The sequence below is a fragment of the Chiloscyllium punctatum genome, chromosome 23, assembly GCF_047496795.1.
Source record: "Chiloscyllium punctatum isolate Juve2018m chromosome 23, sChiPun1.3, whole genome shotgun sequence".
NCBI lineage: Eukaryota > Metazoa > Chordata > Chondrichthyes > Orectolobiformes > Hemiscylliidae > Chiloscyllium > Chiloscyllium punctatum.
Window position 1 is genome coordinate 87,035,608 of NC_092761.1, and position 26,361 is coordinate 87,061,968.

At 38.4% G+C, this 26,361-nt stretch overlaps 1 protein-coding gene across 1 annotated transcript; it reads right to left on the bottom strand.

Moving 5' to 3' along the window:
- Positions 1–12,690: 12,690 nt before the first annotated feature.
- LOC140494008 (marginal zone B- and B1-cell-specific protein-like) lies at positions 12,691–26,228 on the bottom strand. Its single transcript, XM_072592939.1, has 5 exons — positions 26,153–26,228; positions 18,773–19,165; positions 16,948–17,069; positions 15,028–15,132; positions 12,691–13,417 (listed from the first exon to the last, which is right to left on the bottom strand). Exons 2-5 carry the CDS (start codon positions 18,995–18,997, stop codon positions 13,252–13,254), a joined length of 618 nt encoding a protein of 205 aa, XP_072449040.1. The 5' UTR covers positions 18,998–19,165; positions 26,153–26,228; the 3' UTR covers positions 12,691–13,251.
- Between the last annotated feature and the right edge of the window lie 133 nt (positions 26,229–26,361).

The window sequence follows — 26,361 nt, forward strand, 5'->3', positions numbered from 1 at the left end:
TACCTGTATGTTATAGCTTGCAGCTATGGATAGTGATTTAGAGGCACTAACTTACTTTCATAGCTAAGCAGGAACTTCTCCCAAACTACCATCTGCCATTGGCATATGTTGAAAGGATTTACAAGTTAATACTTTCCTTGGCCACCAAATTCTGCAGTAGGACTCAAACTCAGAGTTTCTTACTCAGAGGCAGGGACTCTTTATAATGCAGCCCAAGATCTCTTCATCCAACCTTAAAGTGCTCCAAGATGTAATCTCAGTACTCTTCCAAATCTGGCCTCTTGCCCATCCCCGCCTAATGCCAGTATACAATAGTTAACTGCTCTTTCAACTGCTTAGGTCCTGAGCTCTGGAATTGTTTCCCTAAACTTCTCTGCCTCTCTCGCATCCTTTAAGACCTAACTCTTTGACTAAGCTTTTGGTCCCTTGTCTGATCTCTTTATATGGATCAGTTTGTTTAATGACCGTACTGTGAAATGCCTTAGTGTTTTATTGTGTTCAATAGACTATGTGAAGGAGATAGAGAGATACTAAGGCAAAGAAAGGGTTGTATAATTGAGATGAAACAGAGGAAACACACTTCTGCGGCTGCACAGAGATAGAAACATGTACACAGATGTAGCGAGCTGCACATGTGGTGATGTCAGCCACAGAGAGACAAGTTGGAGGTACAGTAATCAGCGTGGTAAACCATTGGAAAAGCACCCAGTGGTCGAGCTAAAAATCACTGTGACTATTTACGAAACTGAATTCAGTTGTGAAAATAATCAAGTAAACAGTTCAGTAATCATAAAACACTTTTTGGTTTACAAATCTTTTAGTTTGGTTTCTGATGTTTTTTGAAGCTATTCAATAAACCTTGCAGCTTTCTTTGGTCCTCAGGATTATCATACTTAATATTTAAGTGTTACCTACAGAAATTTCATGGTAGCCCTCAGTCCAACCTTCTCCATTGTCTCCCAAGTATGGATTCTAACCAAGGGCTTTATGAAATTAGGTTCTCCTCATTCATGGTATCTCTTACCTACTCTAAGAACTGTGTCTGCTTTTTCAAGTCTTCAAGTTAATAGGAGGATAAAACAGCAGGGAGATATTCTTTTTAAATAAAGGGGAAAACCTCCACAAAATGATTTTAATGTGAGCAAATATGAAATCATTCACTTTGGAGTAGGGAAATTAAAAGGATTAACTTAAAAGGATAGGATAACTTTAAAGGACTTCTTAAATGTTAAAGAAATGGCATCCAAAAAAATTCCAAACTCCAAAAACATCAGTCATTATAATGTCATGAAGAGGTACAGAAAAGACTGTAGGAACACTACTGTTTATATTTAGAGGATGTGGAGTCGCTGGTGCTGGACTGGGGTGGACAAGGTCAAATGTCACATGACACTAGGTTACAGTTCAACAGGTTTATTTGAAATCACAAGCCTTTGGAGCGCTATCCCTTTGACTGTTGGACTAGAACCTGGTGTTGTGTGACTTTGTATTTAGCGGAATGTAACATAGGAGCTAAAAAGAGTGATTCACTTTTACAAAACCCTTATCAGACCAGACCCGGAATCAATGGGAGCAATTCTAAGCACCACACCCTTAGGGTGAATATGCTGACCTTGGAAGGAGTATAGAACAGATTTACCAAAAATGATACTTGTATTCCAAAGGTTACATTGTAACTCAACTAAGATTGTAATCCCTCAACTGAAAAGGTTAAGAGAAAAGTTAATGTATCTTTTTAAAGATATTAAAGGGAGCACATAACATGGCGAGATAAACAACATTTACTGGTTGGAAAGTCTCAGAGGCATTATCTAAAAAATAATGATTGATTCTAAAGTAGTGAAACTAGGACATAACTCTACAGATCAAGAAGATTAGAACTCTCTTCCACAAACAGCAATCAATGTTTGATTGATTGTTGAGAAGGAAACCACAATCGATAGATTAGAGACACGCTGCAGAAAAGATTTACAAGGATATTGCCAGGGTCGGAGAGTTTATGTTATAGGGAGAGCCTAAATAGGCTGGGGCTGTGTTTTTTCTGGAGCATCATAGGCTGAGTGGTGACCTTATAGAGGTTTATAAAATCATGAGGGACATGGATAAGGTAAACAGACAATGTATTTTCCCTGAGTGGGGAAGTCCAGAATGAGAGGGCATAGGTTTAAGGTGAGAGGGAAAAGATTTAAAAGGGAGCTAAGGGGCAACTCCTTCATGCAGAGGGTAGTGCATGTATGGAATGATCTGCCAGAGGAAGTGTTGGAGGCTGGTACAATTATACCATTTAAAAGGCATCTGGATGGGTATATGAACAGGAAGGGTTTAGAGGGATATTGTCCAAGTGCTGGCAAATAGGATTAGATTGGTTTTGGATATCTGGACAAGCTGGAGTGAAGGGTCTGTTGCTGCGCTGTCCATCTCCATCTATGACTGATTTAATATGTAAGCAAAGGTTGGCAATTAACATTAGTGTCCCCATGCCAACCAATTGGCGCTCTCCTCTCATGACGCAAAATGTTCATTTTCCCCTTGAATTGGTCTCCTTGCAAATTGTCCTGATGAGTGCGAGATGAAAAATGTTGACAAAATATTTTTTTTCTCAGCAATATCCATGATAATTTTTTTTGTCAAATGTATTAAGAAAGATAGGACAAAGGCAATGAGGCAGGCATGAATTAGGTCAGACATCAGTCAGGATTTCATTTAATGAGGATATAAGCTTAATGGAGTAAATGGCATGCAATTGTTCCTAGGCGTATAGCTGTATACAGAGTCATGCAGCACAGAAACAGACACTTTGGTCCAACCAGTCCATGCGGAACATAATCCCAAACTCAGGTAGTCCCACTGGCTTGCTCCTGGCCCATTTCCCTTTAAACCTTTCCTATTCATGTACCTATCCAAATGTCTTTTAAATGTTCTAATTGTACCCACATTCACAAGTTCCTCAGGAGTCATAGAATTATAATCATAGAGTCATACAGCACAGAAACAGAACTTTTGGTCAAATGTCCATGCTGAACATAATCCCAAACTAAACTGGTCCCACCGACCTGCTCCTGGCCCATATCCCTCCAAACATTTCCTATTCATGAATCTATCCAAATGTCTTTTAAATGTTGTACTTGTACCTGCATCCACCACTTTCTGTGTAAAAAAAAGCTTCATGTCTTTTTTAAATCTCTGTCCTCTTACTTTAAAAATGAGTCCCCTAGTCTTGAAATCCCCCATCCTGGGGAAAAGACAATTACCATTAACCTATCTAGATCTCTCTCGCACCCCCCCCCCCCCCACCCACCAACCCACCCTCCCCTCCTGGCACCTTTCCCTGTCACCGCAAGAAGTGCAATACCTGTGCCCACACCTCCCCCTTACTTTCATCCAAAGGATCCTTCCACATCTGACAGATTTACATGTATTTCCACACACGTCATCCATTGCATCTGTGCTCTTGCTATGGTCTCCTCTACATTGGGGAGACAGGATGCCAACTTGCAGAACGTTTCAGTAAACATCTCTGGAACACAGTGAACAACCCCACTGCCCCGTGGCCGAATGCTTTAACTCCCCCTCCCACTCTGCCAAGGACATGCAAGTCCTGGGCCTCCTCCACCACCAAACTCTAGCCACTCAAAGCCTGGAGGAAGAACAGCTTGGCACCCTCAAACCACACGGGATCAATGTGGACTTTACCAGTTTCCTCATTTCCCCTCTCTCCACCTTATCCCAGATCCAACCTTCCAACTGGGCACCACCCTCTTGAACTGTCCTACCTGTTTGTCTTCCTTCCTCCTATCCATTCCACCCTCCTTTCAGATCTATCATCATCAGCCCCAACCTCCATCTACTATTGCATTCCCAGCTACCTTTCTCCCAGCCCCATTCCCCTTCCCATTTATCTCTCAGCCCCCTTGGGCCACTCCCTCATTCTTGATGAAGAGCTTATGCTCTAAGCATTGACTCTCCTTCTCCTCAGATGTTGCCAAACCAAGAACAGTCATGCCTTGAGTTGGTGTATCGAGAGGGGTGATCACAAATGTTTGATGAAAGATACCACCTCAAATTTTAAACTTGGGAAAATTTTCAGGTAAGGGAGCAGCTTGATGTCTTAAACAGCTTTGGATTTCAAAGAGTTCATTGCTGTCGAAAGAACAATTTAGCACAAAGTAAACTATTGAAGGCAGCCATTGATCAGATGGGATACTGAATTCAAGGTTCTTAATGCAAACACTAATGTTGGAACTATTCATTAATTCATGAAGATTGGAAAGTCAGTTTTTGGACAGCATGGTGGCTCAGTGGTTAGCACTGCTGCCTCACAGCACCAGGGATCCAGGTTTGATTCCAGACTTGGGCAAATGTCTGAGTGGAGTTTGCATATTCTCCTCGTGTCTGCACAGTTTTCCTCCGGGTGCTCCGGTTTCCACCCACAGTCCAAACGTGCAGGTCAGGTGAATTGGCCATGTTAAATTGCCCATAGTGTTAGGTGCATTAGTCAGAGGGAAATGGATCTGGGTGGGTTACTCTTCATGAGGGTCGGTGTGGAGTCGTTGGGCCGAAGGGCCTGTTTCCACACTGTAGGGAATCTAATCTAATCATGATGTGCTTTACAGCTCCTATAAATATATAGGTTTTTTTATACATCAGAAGCATTCAGTAATGCAATACGTATGGCTGTGTTAGTAATTTTCTTACCTTCAATGTGGAAGTTATAGTTTCAATAGAATCTGAGAGCACAGTCTATGCCAACCTTTCAATGCAGTGAAAAGGGACTGCCATATTGCTGAAGGGTCATTCATTCAATTGAGATATTAACCAGAGGCATTCAGTTAATCTAAAAATCAAACATTCTTCTTTAAAGAAGACAAGAGGAGGTCTCTATTTTTTGTAAAAAAAAGGAGCCATAAGGATATTGGAATAAAAGTGTCTTTATAATTTTCACTAGTTAAACGAATAATTCCCAGCTTTGATATTTAATGGCTCCAACATTAGTGCTTACATCAACATCTTTGCACTTACCATTCCCTCTGACCTATAGTTACCTTCAATGGTTTTGTTCATTCTAAACTGACCTTTCATTGATATCTTTGTACTTCATCAGTTTTTTATTTGTTGGGGGGATCCTTATGTGAAAATTGGTTACCATATTTGCCCATACAATCAATGATTATCCTTCAAACATAACTAATTGGCTGAGAGAGGAACACCGCAGAATTCTAGATCAGTTAGCCTAATAAATGTTTTTTTTGGCACTTATACTAGAGTCAATACAGCCCTTTATGTTGCTCGGTTGTTAATGGCTTATGGGAGAGGCTCACAATTTTGTAATAGCTACAAGGCTAGTTGAAATTGTAAAATGTTAGTCATTATGGAAAGTACCCAACTGATCAAACAAAAAGGACTTTGCATTTGCTGTTGAGTTTATATTGGGTATGGAAATGCTTATCTGAGTTTGTCTGGCAAAGTTAGTGAGGAGAGAGGTAGTTCAGAAATTTCTAGGTTCACTGCAAAGCTGTTATTGGGGAAAATCTACACAGGCGGCTTTGCAAAACCTACATGAGGTCAGCAGCAAGCTGAGATGGGAGCAAGGATGGCAATGGACACACAGTATCATTGGGAATTTAAATCCACCACAGACAGTTTTGTGCAGGTGAATGCAATTCTAGTCAAAATTGTCAATGCTGTTGGATAGCATGAGCAATTCCAGTATCAATCATCATGGTGACTTCTATCACTAAACTCTGGTATTAGTGACATTTGGATGTGTGGTGGAGCAGCAGTTTAAAAGCATAGATCTTTTTATCTTTTTATCTAGCCCATGAATCATTCCAAAGCTCATGGGGGAAGAGTTCAGATGTCTAGCCATCTGTTTTGCATGTTCCTATAAGTCTCAACCTCTCCTCAATATACATGCTTGAATGTGAGTCAGGATTCACAACTGCACTAGCTCAACTCGAGCTGTGCTGACAAGTGAAGTGAGTTGTTGAATATACTTAATTGACATTTCTTGTGCTTACAAGGTGTTATTCTTTCTATGTTCTTTTTTTGTCAACATATTAATGTTTATTTCTACCACATTAAGAGGTGTTAAGACTTGATCAACAGCTTATGTAAATCTAAAATTATTACATTGGGCATTGGGCCATAGAAGCTCATTAAAAAATATGAGACTATCGATATTATGCCAGGAACAACCCATTGGGGAATGGAGAACCATCTATGTAACTAAAACCAAGACAGAGTTCGTGATGTTTAAATAAAAGTAAGGGTTCATGATTTAATGATTAAGGATTCATGATTATCAGTTCAGGTGAAAACCATTGGCAGAGAAATAAGGTAACACTGAACTCCAAATTTTAAATAACTGGAGAATAATCTATCTGCTCTGAAGTAATACATTGCTGTATTAAGTAGTCGAGTTTGAGAATAGTTTCAATCTAGTTGTGAGTTTGTTGCTTCTATGTGTAAAGTAATTCCAGGGTAGTTCATAGCTGTAGTGACAACAGAAAAAAGGGCTGCAGAAATATACCTCAAATCTTGTAACCACCAATAAAGAAAAACGAGTCAATGTCTTGTGTTGGAGATCCCGGCCAAAAATGGAACAAAAGTAGGTGAGCTCCTTTTTAGGTCTTACCAAACAAAGAAGGGAAAAGAGCAATTTTAAAACTGTAGTCAGATTGCACTGAGTCCATTTATACTTGTTTGGAGACTTGCAACTACTAAGCAAGGGAGTCACAGTTTACAAACGTCTAACTAATGAATGGTCAAACTTATGAACACAATCCCTTACAGGGGTAATTTTAAAGACCTGTGTACAAATATGAATGGCTGCTTTACATTGTCCTGCATTGCACTGCTGCCCCACAGTGCAAGGAACCCGGGTTCGATTCCAGCCTTGGGCGAATGCCTCTGTGGAGTTTGTACATTCTCCCCATGTCTGTCTGGGATTCTTCCGGGTGCTCCTGTTTCCTCCCATAATCCAAAGATGCACAAGTTAGGTGAATTGACCATGTTAAATTGTCCAGAGTGTTCAGGGATGTGTAGGTTAGGTGCATTAGTCAGGGGTAAATATAGGATGATATAGCAGGGGAATAAGTCTGAGTGGGTTGCTCTTTGGAGGGTTGGTGTGGACTTGTTGGACTGAATGGCCTGTTTCCACACTGTAGGGATTCAATGATTCCATTTCTATGATTCGAAGCATTGTCTTCTCTCTTGAGGACAAATTGACTTGAAAGTAGATTCCAGAACGGAACCTGTTCACAATGTTGGAACTGCTTGTATGCTTTAAGATTTATTTCTATGTGTTAGAGGGGATAATTGCAATTAGCCAACAAATACATGGGTCAGAATGGAGATAAAAAGATCAGTCTGTCCTGTCTTGATCCCTGCTGATTAGTTCTGAGCTGCAGATACTAGGATAGGTCAGGCTGGGCACAAAGCCTTTGCCAGGCTGAATTCTTTATCAATACTTCTTAAAAATCATTCATTTCAGGGATGAGGTGCCACTGCCAATCCCAGAATTTGCTGCCAATTGCACGACTGTCCTTTATTACAGTAGTGGTGAGCAATCTCCTTGAAAACTGACTATATCACTCAGCCAGTTCAGAGGGCAATGAACAGTCATAGAGATGTATAGCATGGAAAGAGACCTTTTGGTCCAACTTCTCCATGTTAACCAGATATCCTAGATTAATCTAGTCCCATTTGCCAGCAATTGGCCCATATCCCTCTAACCCCTTCCTATTCATATATCCATCCAGATACCTTTTCAATGTTGTAATTGTACCAGCCTCCACAACTTCATCTGGACACACACCACCCTCTGCATGAAAAAGCTGCCCGTTAGGTCGCTTTTAAACCTTTCCCCTCTCATCTTAAACCATTACTCTCTAGTTTTGGACTCCCCTACCCTGGGGAAAAGACCTTGGCTATTAACCCAGCCATGCCCCTCATAGTTTTAGAAATTTCTACAAGGTCACTTCTCAGCCTTCAACACTCCAGGAAAAATAGCTCCAGCCTATTGAGCCTCTCCCTTCAGCTCAAACCCTCCAACCCTGGCAACATCCTTGTAAATCTTTTCTGAACTCATTCAAGTTTCACAATATCCTTCCAATAGCAGGAAGACCAGAATTGAATGCAGTATTCCACAAGTGGCCTAACCAATGTTCTGTATTGTTGTAAATGACCTCCCAACATCTCTACTCAATGCACTAACCAATAAGGGCAAGCATACCAATCACCTTCTTCACGATCCTGTCTACCTGTGACTCCACTTTCAAGGATATTTGAACCTAAACTCCATAGTCTCTTTGTTCAGCAACACTCCCCAGGACATTACCATTAAGTTTTCTAAGTCCTGCCCTGATTTGCCTTTCCAAAATACAGCACCTCACATTTATCTAAATTAAACTCAATCTGCCACACAATCACATTGCTATGGATAAGCTTTCATGTGTAGGCCAGACCAGGTAAGGGTAACAGACTTCCTTCTCTGAAGAACATTAGTGGACCAGATTTCTTTATAACAAACCAATACCTAGATGCTCCCCATTACACGCCAGTTGATATGTAAGGATTTCAACTTATATTTCAGTCCTAAATGACATAACCACCATGCTGACATTTCATGACACTTAACCTAGACTCAGCCAAGAAGAATGTGCACTTGTGTAAGGTAAAGTATTGAGAACAGCTGGTACACATGAACAGTGCCCCAGCTGCAAAGACTATATTCAACAAAGAGAAAATATAATTATCATAACAACTGACAAATTCAAGTCTCTAGCTAATTGAAAAATGGCTTTTCCAAGTAAGTTGCTTCAGAATATCAATGTAAATGCCCCATGCAGCTGCTATTTAATCATAACTTATGGTGATGTGTTCAAAGTCAGTTAAACTGCAAAATCTGCAGTGTATTTTGTACAATTTTTTTTTAAGAAAAGGCTTCCAGCTACAATGATCATGGTTTAAAACTTATTTTGCAAAATTGCAGAATGGCAATATTAATCCAGTACAAGGTTAAACATAGGAATATCGTAAACAAGTTAGGCATTTTTGTAGTAATATTGTGAATATTAAAGAACGAGAATGTTTCCAGTTGCTGGTAGATAGGAAACAGTGTTTTAAAATAATTGACAAAGGAAACAGAGGGCTCAGCGAAAAAGCACAGTTCTTATGATCTGGAATGCTCTACCAGAAAGGATAATTGAAGCAGATTCAAAAATAACTTCCAAAGGGGAATTGGTTAAATACCTCAAGGGAAATAAGGTATTTGTGGCCTTATGGAGGAAGAGCAGGGATGCACTAATTGGACAGACCATTTAAAGAGTTGGAACAGGCACAATGGGCTGAATGACTTCCTTTTGTGATGTATTATTCTATGATCCAACAGTAATTTCACATTTATGTGCAAAAGTCTAAAATGCGGAAATGTTTGTGTGAAATTTTCCATGAGAAGGTTCATGGACTTCTTTGCATTCCCACCTGCAGTTTTTACTGTACAAATTTATCCATTTACTTTAAATACATATGGTAAACCTCTTAAAATACTACAGAAGAAATTAAACACAAAAATTATTTTTCGTGGAGAGGAAGGCAAATATTAAAAAGGGTGAGCAGGAATCTTTCGAACACTATAAACCAAGTGTATGTGAGGGAGAAGACTTATATAAGAAAAAAAACTTATACATCATTTTGTTGAGGTATGCTGGCAATTTGTTTAAACTAGGCCTTCCCAAAGTGGATGTTACAAGCTACAATTTTGGGGTTGCAGGTTATCGGATACTAATGTCCAGCATGGAGCTCTGGCCATGTTACAGCAGGTGCTCCAATTCTAATTGGCCATCAGTGTCACTTCTAAGCGGGGTCATGGCAATTTTCAAACTTGAAATGAGGCTATAGTGGAACATTGTTTGGGGCACATTTTGATACCAGTTTTCCTAAGCTATGTCAGATCATCTCCTTTGAAATAAGGGTCCCAGATCTTTCCAAGGACTGCAGAAGAGGGTCCCAGGACCTCCATGTCCTCAATACACAGCACAAACAACAACTTGCATTTATATGGTGTATTCTCGTAAAATATCCCAAAGCACTCCACAGGAGCATTTAAAATTGCAGCACTTGTAATGGAGGAGATAAAGAAGCCAGCATCAGAGGACTTGAGAGGCTGAATACTGAATGTTTCCTCCTATGGGTGCCAAGTAGAACTGGGGGACACATTTCCAGAATAAGAGGACTCCCTTTTAAAATAGAAAGGAGGAGAATGCTTTTCTTTCAAAGGTACACTAGTCTGTGGAATTTGCTTCTCCAAAAAGCAGTGAGGTTGGGTTGCTGAAGTTATTCAAGGCTAAACTGGATATGTGATAGACAAAGGAGATATGGGTTAAAGACGGGGTAGGGCAAACTTGGCAGACTGAAGTTGTGACCACAAACTGATTAATCATGATTTTATTGAATGGCATAGCAGGTTGAGTTAAATGCCCTATCTCATCTCCTAATTCTTATGCTTCTATAAACAAATTTATTTTCCTTTTAGAAACACCAGAGGGATGCTCAGCAGAAAAAAATGTCTTTATGTCAGTGAGAGGGATATGATTCTTACGCAGATAATTGGATCAGAATCCCCCACTGTGGAAACCCAGTGGATCCTCTGTTTCTGTACTGCAGTCTTAATTTGCAACATTTGGGCCGCTGTGGGTCCCTCAGGTCTGCTGTTGTACTGAAACCACGTAGACATCCAATTACAAGTCTGTACCAAATCTTCACTAGATCACACTAAGAGCTGAACTCAAAATTCCAGGTGAATTCAGAGTGGATGAATTATTAATATACTGTGCCCGACTGGCAGTTTAGTTTGAGAAGAAGAGAATACTGAGGCATTAATCAATAAAAAGAAATAGACTAAGGAAGATGCAGGTTAAAGCTAGACTGTCAGATGGATAGATATTAATTACAGCATATTAACAGAACAGGAAGCAATGTATCTGAGATGCATGCAATGTTGAGTAGATAAGAAGTGATGAGACATACAGGGACACAGGGAAATCAATGAAAAGAATGGCAGGTATAGAAAATGAAAGAAGATGTCATACTGATAAAGAGTAAATACAATGTCCTTTATTCAGAGGGTGAGGATAACACATGTTGTCAGTGCAAAACTGATGGAAGTTTCTCAACACTTAAGCATGCTAATTTGATGGAGCAATGCAGAGAGATTTATTCCATCCATAATTCATGCCACATCTGTCGGTCATACCTTTGATAGGACAGAGCAGAGGGAACTTAACACTGTGTACAATATAAGCTTTACAATCTCTGACAGTGTTTGACAGGGATAGTTTAAAGAAAACTTTAATCTGTATCTAACCCAGTGCTGTCCCTGCCCTTTGTTGTTTGATGGGAGAGTATGGAGGGAGCTTTACTCTGTATCTAGCCCCATGTTATACTTGGCCTGAAGTATTTGAAGTTGATACTTAATGTCAAAGATAGAAAGGTATTTCTGATCATAGTGAGCTCCACAATCTGATGCCTCCAAAAGTGGAGATACATTTGCTCCATATAATGAATAATCTGTTAATTAAGCAAGTGATATTAAATATTAATATAAAATAGTAGCTGCAAATCTTTGAGGGAATTAAATATTAAAAAACACATGCCTTAAAAATGCAAACTTTTTATTTTTCTCAAGATTAACACTAAACTTCAGAATGAATAGAATAAATGCCAAAAACATGCTTGCAGTACCTCTCTTGGGAATCCTTTCCACTTGTCTCATGGTATTTGAATCTAAATTGCAAATTTCAAATGCACACAGAACAAACGTGATCACTGAATAATATCAGCTATATGTCAATCAAAGAATATTCAGTGAACTGTGGAAAGTCCAGTCTCAAACATGGTTTTAAATGGAACTTATAATAAATACCATTGTTATCTCCAGGTTATAAATTATCTGTACTTTTCCTCAACGGTTAAGTTAGTGAAAGTGAAGTATAACCAGACAATGTCGACCAGAAAACCAGACAATGTAACTCAGACAATGTAACTGTTCTTCACTGATTCCAACCAAGGTGATTGTAAAGCTGTGCCAACTTAAAGTTCTTCATTTGTGATATTTGATTAAGGATGTACACATGGCTCACAGATGAAGATAATAGTGTATTTAGCTATAATGTTTCTAAATTGTGCCCTCCTCCACCCCAGTCAGACATCCCCAATGTCACCAGGCCAGGAAAGATTATCTGCTGATATTCACTGTCTTGGCGTGTCTGTGAAGAATGGCAACTCCAGCAAGAAATCAGACTAATAAATGGGCCACAGTATTCGAAAGTAGAGAAAAAGGAGAGAGAACTATTTTCAAAAAGATTAAAACCAATTTACACATTTTGTAACCTATAAATGATTATGAATTCTGATTGTTCTCCAGACCTCCACTGACAACATATTTGCTTACATATAAATTCAGATCCAATCCCTATTTAGAACACATACATTTTTGTGAATACAATCGTCTTGATACATTCATATAACTGCAAGAGTATTGAATGAAAGTGTGGAATATCTGTATTGGTGGTATGAATTACCCAAACATTACAATTCAGTCTCCCTAAATTCAAAAGCACTGCAGAAGTTATGTCAGCTGTAATTGTCCAGACATAGTTTCAGCTTTAATAATGCCTGCACACAAAGCCATTAGAAAAGATAACAATTTATCATAGGTGGCTTAGAGTTCACACAACCTGCAAGTTCACATCAATCATTACTTCATTTTCCAACAAAACATTGGCCTCAAGCTGTTTCTGCCTATATAATTGGAACATTAAAAGAAACAAAATGGCAAGTTTGAATTTAACACTAATGCAAATAATTAACAGCTTTTGCTTTTTGGTTAGTTTAAAGAGTTGACGGTTAAATGCAGACTTTTTAAGTAGTGGGGGCTATGTACTATTGGATTCCATTGGTTTCTGGGCCTCAATATTTATATGGAAGAATGTGTTGGAACATCTTCAAGATAATTTATGAGGATACAAAAGCATGACTATCTATCAGCATTTTAAATAACATTTAGACGAATTAATTAATCTATTATATATTATTTTATGACGAGTGAATACCAGAAATTTGGGTATGGCCTGAATTAGTTTGAATGAATTTTAAAAATCCACTGATTCCCTCCCCATCCCTAACACCTGCTCACACCATCACCCAAATTCCTCATGTGCACTTGTCATTTGAACAGCCAACACAAAATGGTTATATTTCATCCTTAAATGCTGTTTGGAAACTTTTATGTTTGGTGCAAGCTCCATTTTTACCAAAACAGAGAAAATCTTCTAAATAGTCTCGATTTTTCCTGAATTCATTGTAAATGTCCTCTTCTGAAAACTCTCCGAGGTAAGCCTGGCACATTTTGAACAACCTATAGGAGTTAGACAGATGTGTTAATGATCCAAACAAGAGAAATACAATTAAAAAATTGAAAAGTAGCAAGTAAATGGAGGAGAACTAAAAGAACAGATAATTTTTGGAAAGACACAGTGAACCGGTCAGTCCTTGAAAATGAAAATGCCAAACATTGCACTGTCTTTCAAATACTCATAGGTTGCTGCATGTTTCCAAATTATTTTTGCGAACAGAAGAAACTTTAGGTTTCTAATGTCCAGCCTGCTGTTTCAATTTAATTTATACTGAAGAATTTGTGTTACTAGTTATCAATATAATTGTATGTTTTTTTCCTAAATTACCTTTTGTGCATTCTTCTCTTTAATTATCCGAACATAACGATTATTTTTCAATCAGAATTACTGAGTAAACTGCCTGTCCACAAATCTGCCAATCCAGTTCTTTGACCAGAAAGACATTTACAGTGATTATTATTTGATCCTCCCTATCCTGGTTTCAACTCAGTTTATTGCACACTGGCCTAGTAATTCAACACATAGCTGTGTGTACAATCTTATCTGTTGTGCTTCAATTGATAGAATTCCAAACACTTCTGAATTAGAAAGTTGTGGCTTCAATTCCTAGTCAGTTATGAGATCATAAAATTTGACATTGACTCTCCATGCTGTACTAATAAGCTGTTGTGGCACAGTGATAATGTCCCTACGTCTGAGCCTGGAGACCTAGGTTCATGTCCCACCCACTCCAGGGGTGTGCCACGACATCTCTGAACAGGTTAATTAGACAATACTATGGAGTACTGCAATTTTGGTTTTAGAGATACCGGCTTCTGGATGAGACATCAAACAGGCCCCACCTCGCCTTTCAGAGTGTCACAGTGTCCTATGGTCCTACAAACGTAAATGATCCCATGGGATTATTTCAAACAAGAGCAGTTATCCTGGCAGGTCAATATTTATCCCTTGATCTCTTGATTAACAGCCCATACACATATTATCTAATAATGCTGTCTGTGGAGCTTGTGGTGCATAAATTGGCTGCTGCATTTCCTATAACAGTGATTATATTTCATTATCTGTAAATGCCTTGAGTTGTGTGAGGGGTTTGAAAAGTACAATATAAATGCAAGATTTTCTTTCTTTGCTGTCCACAAAATGAAGTACATCAATACTGTACTTTTGATGTACAGTATTTATAAGCATTTTGAAACATTTCTGAGCAATGTAAAGGTGTTGCATGAATGCAAGAGTTCCTCCGCACATGATAGTATTACTGAGGCAATCTTCACTTTGAGGTTTGTGATGGTGTTCAGTGAGAAGACTGCAAGTCCATTAAGAATAGAAACCTGTGATTGTTTGAGTTAGCCATATCAAACTAGGTGACATCTTTAACAGAATTACTACCATGTCCTATTATTTCTGGAAATTCAGTGTCAAAACTACACAGAAACAATTGTTTAGTTGCGAGTCAATCCACCAAACATCCCCCTGTAACATTTCAACTTATCAACTACACTTATCAAAACATAAATTCATCAAAATCTCTAAAGTGAAGAGATACATACAATGGAATATAATAGCTACTACACTTGAGTTATTCAAATTACTGTTTTTGTAATATGTTTACCGTCCTGGCCATGGTCCACTCATCACCATCACCCCTGTAAAATCTTCAGTCTCTAGTCCAGGGCCTGATAGACGTTTAATGCCATTCACCTCTATTACGCCATGCCTGCAAAGCATTAATGGAACAAAAATATAATTTGCACAGGGCTCTATGTCAAGTCATAATGAGGTATGCTCTTAATTATAGATTCAGTACCAGCAAAATCTAACAATATGGTAGAAGTCTTTTGGAGAAACAAATCTTGACAAATGTGCTGAACCAAATGCCTGATTTAATAATACAGACACAACAGCACAAGACATATCATTAAATGCACACTTTGTTCCAAGATATATCTAAGTATTTAATATGTTTTCAACACACAACAGAACGTTTAAAATAAAGATTGCCTTTTTTGTTCTCCTCTTTTGAAATACCAACTTTTACTGAAGTTGGGTGTCAACAGTGCCCTGTGACACCTCAGTGAAATGATTATTCGTTATGTGTTAGGAAGAAGCTGGACTGTGACAAGCTTAATTGGAAGAAATAAGCACTGGATTAAGTGATGATTGATGAAATGTATAATGGATAAGAAGAAGCTCATTTACTGAGTTACTAATCTGGGAATACAGTCTGGTCTTGATTTTGATCACAAATGTCTCTATTTTGCCATTGGAGAGTCAATAGAAAGTGTTATTTATTCTCAATGCTCTACAGAGTCATCAAATGTTGACACTGAACTATTCTTGCCAATTATCATAGTGTGCTTTTTGCTCTGTGAAACCAAACTCATACTGCTGACAACACTGTTTATTTTAAGTGTTCAATAATTACAACTTATATCAAAATTTGAAAATAATTACCATTATTCCATGCTGTAGGTAATTCTCGAAAAACTTTTCGGACATGGGGCGAGTAACCTTTATAGTAGTTAAAAAATAATTGTAATCTATTCATATAATTTCTTGGACTTCTTGAGGCCTGGAACACCCTGCAGAGATATTGTACAAGCCCTGAAGCTGTGCTTGAAACCCCAATTTGAACAGAAGAGGAGCTCTTACTTAAGTAATTTCTTTTTATCTTTATTGTACCTTAAAATAGTGCTGTATTGTGGTGGCAAAATACTTTTCACTGTTTCTTCAAGATTTATGTGACAATAAATAAATCATTCATCAATCACTCATTAAAATTATTTCTTGATAAAACATTAAAACCTGAATAAAGCCAATTCATACCTCTTATAAACAAATAATTTTCAGAAACAATCAACTCATGTGGTTACACCTTGTTCTATCAAATGGTGTTTTAAAACCTCCGATCTGAACCATAAGTAGTATCAGTTGAAGTTTCAGTCAGATCTTTTTATATAATTGTTAATTATCATGGTATCTATATTATCTTCACAAATCCCAAAACCTTCTAAGATCTCTGTATTCCTTCATCTCTAATATTTTGAACCTTCACTTGACTAGACCTTAAGCACTGAAATTCCTTTCCTACACCTCACTAACTCTTTTTCACTCTTTAAAAATCTCCGTAAATTTCTTCAAACAAATGTGCAGCTTCTTATGTGATTTAGCATCAAAGTTTGCATTATAACACTCCTGCGAAGCAACTTGGGATGTTTTATTGCATTAAAAGTGTTACATAAATAAAAGCTGTTGTTGAGCCATTAGTCCCTTTCTATATAGTCACTTAAATGTCTGCAATAATGCACTCCCAAGTAGCTGTATTTACATAAAAATACAAATTATTATTGAAGTATAAAAATAATTCTACTATGAAATCATTCATAATTGCTGAATTATGACACGTAATCTTGGTTCAAAAATATCTTTATACACGATTATTGATTTTTAAGCCATTCACAAAATTGTACAAGACAAGTAAGGAAGGGGACTTGTCTGGGATTGTGTAAAGGGTCAACTGACAGAAACTCACTTTTCCCAAGTCTGGGAGCAGCATTTCTCCAAAGCATCAGTGTAATCAGATTCATTCAGTACTGCTTTCCCTTCTTTCACTGCAGAGATTTTTGATTCCCACTTCGAAAGATATTCCTGCATCTTTACAGCACAGAGTGAATAACAATTGTCATTGTTTAAAACTGAAAGTAAAGTCTGTTCTTTTGATAACTATCATACTTTTCTTCTACAGCTGCACAATTTACCACATTGGAATAACAAACTCCCATTCTCAGCCTAAGGTTCTTCATCAAGAGTATTTCTTGCAGTTCCAAACTCCAACGATACCCATCATATTATTCTCAACTTTGTGTGAGCTAATGGATTAAAATAACTGCCCTCAATGAGTTCAAACATTCTTCAATTTCCAGCAAGATAAAAAGAGGAAGGAATTTGTTTGTGTTGTTCTAATGTTCTGTACTGAAACAAAAAACACCTGGGAAAGATCTGGCTTCCTCTATCAGGACTACTTCTTAGAATGTATTCAAATATCATGAATGTATTTGTTGTATAAATTAATTTAATAGCAACTAGCAATTAATAACTAATTATGTAGAAAGATGTCACCCACAGCAATTACAATACATGCTGACCGCAATGAGAATCTAACATTACTCATGAAATTTTTTAATAATGAATTCAAAAATGTATGACCTGTTGTGGGACAGCCCCACCTTATCTCTGCCACTGATTTATCCACAGCTCTTTATGCTGACTGGTAGAGCACTCAAAACAAATTTGCCAGTTTCATTTTTAGAAATCTTTAAAATTTAGTGAGGCAACTGATAACAAAATAAACTGTTTGACAGATCTGATTGTCAAAACTCATTTTATATACAAAGAAATACTATTTCCTGGTCCACTCAACCAGTACAGATACTGGAGATATGACTACACTCTACGCCCTTCTGCAAAGCTTACTAAAAATAATTTAAATTTACATAGTGCCTTTCAGAATGTCACGAAGTTACACATAGTCAAAGAAGCACTTAAAGTGTAGCCACCATTATATTGTAGGCATTTTGAATTTGCTTTTGAAAATCATAAATATATATGTTACTAAAATTTTATTATTTTAAATTGTAGTCATATTGCACAGAAACAGACCCTCCAGTCCAACTCATCCATGCCGACCAAGTTTCCCAAACTAAACTAGTCATTTGTCTCCCTTTGACCCATATCTCTCACTCCTATTCTCTCATTGCTCATTCCTATTCGTGTACCTGTCCAAATGTCTTTTAAAGGTTGTAACAGTACCCGCACCTTCCATTTTGTCTAGCAATTCATTCCATATTCACACCACCCTCTGTGAAAAAGTTGCTCCTAGGTCCCTTTTAAAACTTTCCCCTCTCACTTAAAATTATGCCCTCTAGTTTTGAATTTCACTACCCTGGGGAAAAGACCTTTGCTATTCACCTTATCTGTGCCCCTCATGATTTTATACACCTCTATAAGGTCACCCCCTAGCTCTCACTCTCCAGAGAAAAAAGTCCCAACCTATCTAGCCTCTCCCCAAAACTTAAATCTTCCAATCCTAGTAACATCCTTGAAAACCTTTTCTGCGCTCTAATTTAATAAAAAATTTAATATTTGTAGTGAAAACAATTTTTGAATTGACAGAAATAAACTGTACAGCTATTTTGTGAACCTGATTGAGTTAAATCTTATGAAGAAAACGGTGATATGTAGTTACAGATAAAAGGCTGAGTTCACAGAAAATAAAAGAAAACTGAGTAAGTCTCTAAGTGGGGGGGGGGTACAAATTCCAAAGAGCAGTCAGTAATCGTATAGTGCATTCAACCTACCTGATATGAAATTGCTCTGCAGGAGTCACACTTCAAATAATCAGGCATATGGCCAGAGTGAAACTCCTCGTCATTCAGATTAGGTGATTTCATCTCAATTGTCCCCGATTCTTGAAATTGCCCCGAACTTTGAGAAGCATACTTTCTTTGCTTATCCTTCTGATCACCTGCACTGGTGCTGTTGCACAGACATATAGTTAGAACTGCCACAATAAGAAACCTCATAATGGCCGCTGTGATGATTATTGACACTATATTGCAATCGAGGTTATTGAATATACAGAAGCAAAGGCTGGCATTAAAGATTTCAAATGCTGACGTGGTACTCCTTGGTCTCCTTGTGCTGCACCAATCAGGAAATGAAAAGTAGCAGCTGTGTGATATTAAAACATACTGGAGGAGAGAAAGAAAAACAGACTTGTTATTGAGGTGCTTTCTGATTTCGGAAATCAAACCTAACCCAAATACTTTCTGCTATCTCTCAAACATTTCAGAATCAAAACACAAAATTCTGAGTTAAATAGTTATAGTTTCAAAAATTATTAGTCTCGAAGGACAGTTGACACTATTGTCAACTAGAATCTTCTGGTCATCACAACACATGGACAATCTCAGGATTGGGAAACAGCTGATACCTCTTGCCTTCATCAAACTTAATCTGATCTGGCCAACAGATAATATGGACATTTCCAACATTTCTGTTCCCTCCAGGTGAGGAACACCTTGTCTGTATTCAGTGTTTAGCATGCGATTTGAATACATGGACAGCCAAAAGATCATGCAGCAAAGATTGTTTATTTCACTGGCACCAGATCACTGCAACTATGAAAAGAAATTAAAATATAACATAACAGTATTTAAATGTAATGGAGCCTACAGTTTACATTAGGTTGAGGAACACTTTATCTCAGTGCTCCTTCCCCTGAATCCACCTTCACCCAAGAACAGTTTATTTTGCCAGAGAGGATCTATTCAACTGCTCCAGTTGCCATGCAACACTGTTGCCACTTGCTGCTAGAAGTCCTGGCACAACAGCTCAAGATTCCCTACTGAGCAACCTTCCTCACTGTGACCACCCATTGCCAGAAGTTCTGTTACAGGCATTCCTGCTTGAAACTTGCCATCTTGGCAACTAAACAAAGACTGTGTGCTAAGGAGCTGCATAATTAACAGATTCAATAGTGCCATGGCTAGGATGCTCAATTCTACCAGTCTTCTTCCATCCCAAATGGAAGCAAATTGTAAGGGTTGGGGATATAGCCATAATTTGTTCAAGATCTTTTCACTTCCTTACTTCCAAAAGATCTAAGCTTTGTGACAAATAACTCACATAGGGACCTTGGTCAGTCAGGTCTCCAGGAATCATTAATCAACAGCACATGTTGCTCTAATTTCTTTCTCCCATAAGGTCCTTCCTATGCTATTTTCCAGGGTAGGAGTAGGCCTCTCACAATGGATTCATCCTCTGGATTCATAAATGCAGGTCATTCCAGGATTTCACATCGCTATCTGACACCACTTCACACAAGCCATCACACACTGAACCCCAGGTTCTGCTATAGCACTGAGTGGACTGCACGCTTCCATATCATGTACAAGGATTCTGGCCTGAAGCAACTTCCCTTTGTGAACTGTTTCCTGAGGCTGCCCTGAACCTATTGTAGCCACTCTGTATCAAAGTCCTACGATTCCTGTATCTTATTCTGACTTCTGATATTCCAATTTTGGAAGGTAGTGCAGAGAGTAGCCTATGGATAAATGTCAAGGGTGGGGGAGGGGGGGGGAGAGAGAGAGAGGAGGGTAGGTGGTTGATATTATGAGTATAAACTAGCTTTGGAAGGTCCTCAGGCCACTTGTTTGTTCCTACCAATCACAGTTCACAGATGGTCATGCAGAGTGTAGTTGAAGCTATTGCATTGCTCATTACCACTCTGCATATGGTTTGGTTCATGGTAATGCCATAGACCTTGCAAAGTTCCTTAGCATCTTGATCTTGAAGTTGTGTCCATGATCACTATCAATCTGACATGGTACAATGACACAATCACCCAGTAAAACTCAATTCTATAGTGGAGGCCTTTTAGTCATGGGTAGAAATGGCCTAAGGCTGGTGAACTTGGTGAAGACATTCCACGACTATGAGATCATTTCAACTGGGGACACGGACCATAATATACATTGTAAGGACCTCTAGAAGTTTCTTGGTGACCAGGAATCCCATAAAGTCATTTGCCTGCTTCACCCAAAGTTTCTCTCTCACAATTTTGACAGCAGTCGCCAATATCAACAGCTGCCTGGTCAGGGCAGTCATTTTTTCTGTTCCTTGATATCCTCCTTGATTATGAACTAACATCAACAATTAATTTTGGAGACTTCATCTGTCTCTCTCTCTCCTTGTTATGAACCACACAATCACTACATCCTCTTCCCTGATCCTCTTCTAGCCCATCAGGGTTTTCTGTGACTGTTTAGACTCTTTTCAGTTGGTGCTAGGTGGATGGTTGGTGGGCCTTCCAGCAATGGTGCAGTGCACTAATGCCAGCAATTAGCTGTAACTGAGGTAGAGGATAAGCATCCTTATAGTCTTTGTATTTTAAGGATCTAACCTATTTTAAGTTAGATGGCAAAATTAAATCCAAGCCTGGTTCTAACTGTCTGGACCCGGTTTGGATATCAATCAAAAGTGCATTAGTGACAGTGCACTGATTCTTAATTCAAATTTCATAGGGACATAGGTCACACTGTTGCCTTTGACTTGGGCATGGGAATGGTGTCAACCCATAGGTCCCTCTAGCCAGGCATGGAAAGTTTTCCACCAAAGTTTATGAGCATGTACATTAGTTGTCCACAATCTTGAATCGAAACTGAGAGTTCAGCATTCATTGGGTTTCTGTTGCTTGAAAATGCTGCATTGATCAGAATGTCTCTGAATTTCTAGGAAATAGCCCGTCTCAGGGTAGCATTTCAAGTTTCATATTGGAATAATTCTCTAAATTCCTCTCATTTACCTTGACACTCAACCTGGAATGAGCAATAACCACTCCTTTCTGCCCTTGAACCTGTGGCAGAACACATCTAGATCCAGTGTCAATTTCCAGCACGAAAGGCAGTTGAAGATCTAGGTAGCCATTACAAGTGCTGAGACAAGCTTTTGTTTGAGGGTGCAAAAGGAGTCTTCACATGCTGGTGTCAAACTCCCAGTGATGCTCCATGAAGTATTTAACCTCACACATTGTTTCTCAACCACTCCCTCAGCATTCTCTGGTTTTCTCAGCAAATCAAGGAGTGGGACAACCAACTGTACATAGCCTTGCACAAATCTCCTATACTAACCAGATAGACCAATGAACCTATGCAGTTCCTCTTTGTTTTAGGCAAAGGCCACTCCTCTATCCGCTAAGATTTTCTCACCATCAGGAGTAATGCCTTCCTTGGTAAGTGTCCAACATACCATACATTTGTCCTGAAAATTTGGCGGTTCTCTGGTTTAGTCGTTCAAGTTAAACTTTAGCAAATCGGCTAAGAGAATGTCTAGTCTTGCAAGGATCTCCTCAAATGTCAAGCTGAAGGTGAGTATGTTGTCCAGATAGACAAGAAGGGATTGAAAATTAAGATTGCTAAAAGCTTTATCCAACATGCACAGAGGTGGCATGGGCCATGAGAGAACCTAAAAGGCATGCTCACATATTCATAAAGTCGGCCAGTACCTGTTCAGAATGCTGACTTATTCAGCGATATGTCACTGTTATAACTGTGGGTCAAACCAAGACTGCAGAAATAATTGGCACCTAGGAAAACTTGCAATGTTACCTCAATGTTAGGTAGAGGATAAGCATCCTTATAGTCTTTGTATTGACTGACTGATAATCAACATACATCCTCAAATTTCTGTCTTTCTTCCTGACCATAACTATGGGGGTAGATGTATGGACTTGACAACTGAGATGACATTTCACTCCAAAGACGTTTGCAGGTAGCCCTAGGCTTCCTTCCAGTGAAGTAGTGGAATTTAGCGCCAAGGAATCTCCACTGGACAAACATCTTTAATTACAATCCTGTGGCTTACCATGTCACAATATCCAATGTCATCATTATCTTTACTGAAAGTTTTCCTGTATTTATTAAGAGTAGAAACAAGCTACCTTCTCTATTTCTCCTCCAAATTGCCAATGTGCAACTTTAAAATGAGGATAGAAATATTTCCCTCAGTCAGCCAATTGCTGACATCTCTGCCTGAAAACAGAGGTGGTTGTCATGTTAACAGTAGTCTCGATTGAATCTCAGCCCAATCACAATTCCAATATCCCGATGGAACAGTTCTTGGGTAGAATCATCCTTAAGGTTTATCATAGAGATAGGACAGCAAAGACCGGATTTGCACTTGCTGTGCAGCAATCTGTTCCAAATATCTCTTCAGCATCAGGTATATAACCCCATCCACACTGACAACAAACTTCCTTAATGGTAGCCTCTTTCCTGGATTTAGTTGTCCAATCATTCCTGTGATCTGGATGATATGATTCCAAACTTCAGAGAAAGTTAATTGAGTTTTATCACTGTTAAGCCTCAACTTTATTTGGACATTCTCATGTCTATTTGTACTCAATGGTCCATCAATAGCTTTTCCCTGATTTAATTTAAAAGAGGGATCCAGGAAGATGGGGGCAATTAAAAAGCTTCAGGGATATGAAAAACAGATCTCCTTTGGCTTGCTTGTTCTCATAAAAACTGTCCCCCAAAACCCTTATCAGTATCTCAAAGAGCTACTATGAACTTCTTTAAACGTCTGTACCTCTGCCAAGTATTTCCTGATGGCTTTCTCTATGCATTGCATCACAAATGCCAGATGCTCACTCATGTTGAGGCCCCTGTATGCCACAACCAGTTCGGCATATTCAATCCAATTTTCAATTGCTGGATCATGAGGTGTTTCCAGTCTACCCCCAAATCTGTCCAGTGCCTTATTCATTAACAAGTAGAATATCTAACCAAGAGTATCAATTCCTTCTTGCAGTGTTAAGAAAATGCACAGGGGGAGTCTCGCCCTGAATTTGGCCTAAAGGTCCAATTTCCTCAACTAACACTTGAACATCCAATGACAGACACTGTTACTTTCAATTCCTCTGCCATGATTTGATGCCCATGCCTGTGCTGTGGAATCCTGCCAACTATATCAGAAATGTAAAATGCAATTTGAACACATTGACACTGATGACCCAAAGATCATTAAGCAAGGATTTTTTATTCCTTTGGCATCAGGCCAATACAAACATGAAGGCAAATTAAGGTTAAACAAGCAAGCACGGACAGTATACACATAAGATGAAGCCTGCGGTTCACATTAGGTTGAGGAAATCTTTGTCCATCTGCTCCTTCTTTCCATGAGCCCCCCTTTCCCCAAATGCAATCTTTTTCTTAAGAGGGTCCATTGAATGCTGCAGCTGTCTCCCTCACCATCCTTACCTGCTGGTGGAAATTCCATGACAAGTGATTTTCTCCAAATGAGATGGAAACCTTACATAGTAATCAAAGTATACAGCATTCCCCATTATGCTGTGCCTTGTGTTTGTCTTCCACTGCACTGCTCAATGTCAGTGAAAAGTTATGAACTCTACAAATATTTCAGTTGGGTGTGGAAGCTACAGTGATGCAAAAGATGATTATATAGAGTAAAATGTATTCTGCAGAATTCTAAAAGACCATTATGAAGTTTAAATTGGATCAATCCACATCAACAAGCTCAACTGAATTTACGTCTCTCAAAATAAATGTACTTATTACAGTGTGCATGCTAATCTAAACGGATGTCTAAAAGTCTAAACAGATGTTCCTTGAAACTGGAAAACTTGCGTTGTATACAAACTGGTCCATCAGACAAAACTTGGTCAATTAGTCATTTGAAGGAAAATTCTGCACACGTTCTCTTCATTCCCGATGAAAGATATCTGCAAGCCCTTTGCCTCTGTATGCTGCCTCAGTTAAATCAATGCTCCCATTAATATCAAACAGGAGACACTAATGGAGCTTTATGTTCTGAATTAAGGTTTATCGAACATTGTGCAGAGGCTCTTTCCAAACCAATATAATTTCAAACAGGAAAACCATTGGTTAAGAATTATTACTCCTCTTTGGGCAAGTTTAAAGAGTCTGGCAGGCTGTTTGTGCATACTGAACAATATGATTCCTCTACCTAAAAGATAATTGTGAAGCTGTCTGTGAAATTATCATATTTGTGACACTTCAGCATGTTTACCCATCCCCATATTTTCATTAATTATTGCTAAACCTGCCCAAAACTCCAGTGACACAGATACTATTCAATCACCTATAAAAGCAAAATACCGTAGAGGCAGGTCTGAAAGCACTTAAGAACGATCATATTAGACTCGATATGTCAACTTTGTTTTCTCTCCACAGATGCTGCTAGACCTGAGTTTTTCCAGCACATTCCATTTTATTAACCATGTACCTTTTTTTGGGCAGCAGCATGTTCATTAACTCCAAACCCATTCAAAACACTAAGTTTATGCAGCTAACCACTGAAGCAATGAACCAGCAAAATATCCTATCCCTTTGTAGGCATTCTATTTCGTAATCCACACAACAATAATTCTTCAAGGTTTCAAGCTTTCAGAGGTTATCAAGCTTAAGATTTCATAAACTTAATTTAAAGACACATTTTAAGTATTCGTTGTCAACATCTATTTCCTGCTGCATTTAAATGGGGTTGTCACCTGATAGAAGATTGCTCAGCAATTCAAGGAGAGAATTTCAGAGACTATGGCCCTATTTTCAGTTTGCTTTCCAGCTTCACAGTATGTCAGAGGCCTTAAAATAATAAAATTTACTACAGAGAAAATAAATTTCTATCAGTTTCTTTGAAATGAGATCTAAACCTTGCCTGTTTTTTTTAAATCTTGAGCATGTGTATAGGAGATGATTAGCATTCAATTTCCTTTCTGACTTTGCCTGCTGTCAGCTTCAGACAGGAGTTATTTTCAGTATCATGTCTATCTTTAATTTGTTTCTCTAATTTCTGCATGAACTTGTTGGCCAGGATTTTGACATGGGCACTGCTTTGGGGAATGAAATCTTTTGTACATCCTCCATTTGCTTGGTGGCCATATTAGTAAGTAAATGCAATAATAATTCATTCACAGGAAATTTTAAGTAATTAACAATAATTCTACCAAATCTTTTCCCTTTCTTGGTAACGGGCAGATATTGCTGTCCCCTTCTTAATCCTCCATATATTCCTTTCTCTAACCTTCATTTGTCTACTTCAATCAATTTGTTAAATAAGAATAAAAAACAATAAGACTAGTCAATCTGAGTTTGTATCACTTGTAGCACGAATCCTGCAGTCAAACATCCACATACATTATGAATATCCCATTGAATGTCTGTGCCCCAAATAGATTTTTCTGAACATTTATCACATCTGCTTTTCAGTTACTTAACTTCATGTTTTCTGGTTTCAGCCACTCTGACTTTGGATGAATGTCCTGGGTCACCTTCGAATACTATGCAGCTCAAATATGAACATATGAACAAGGAACAACAGTAGGCCAAATGAGAGTCTTTGATTT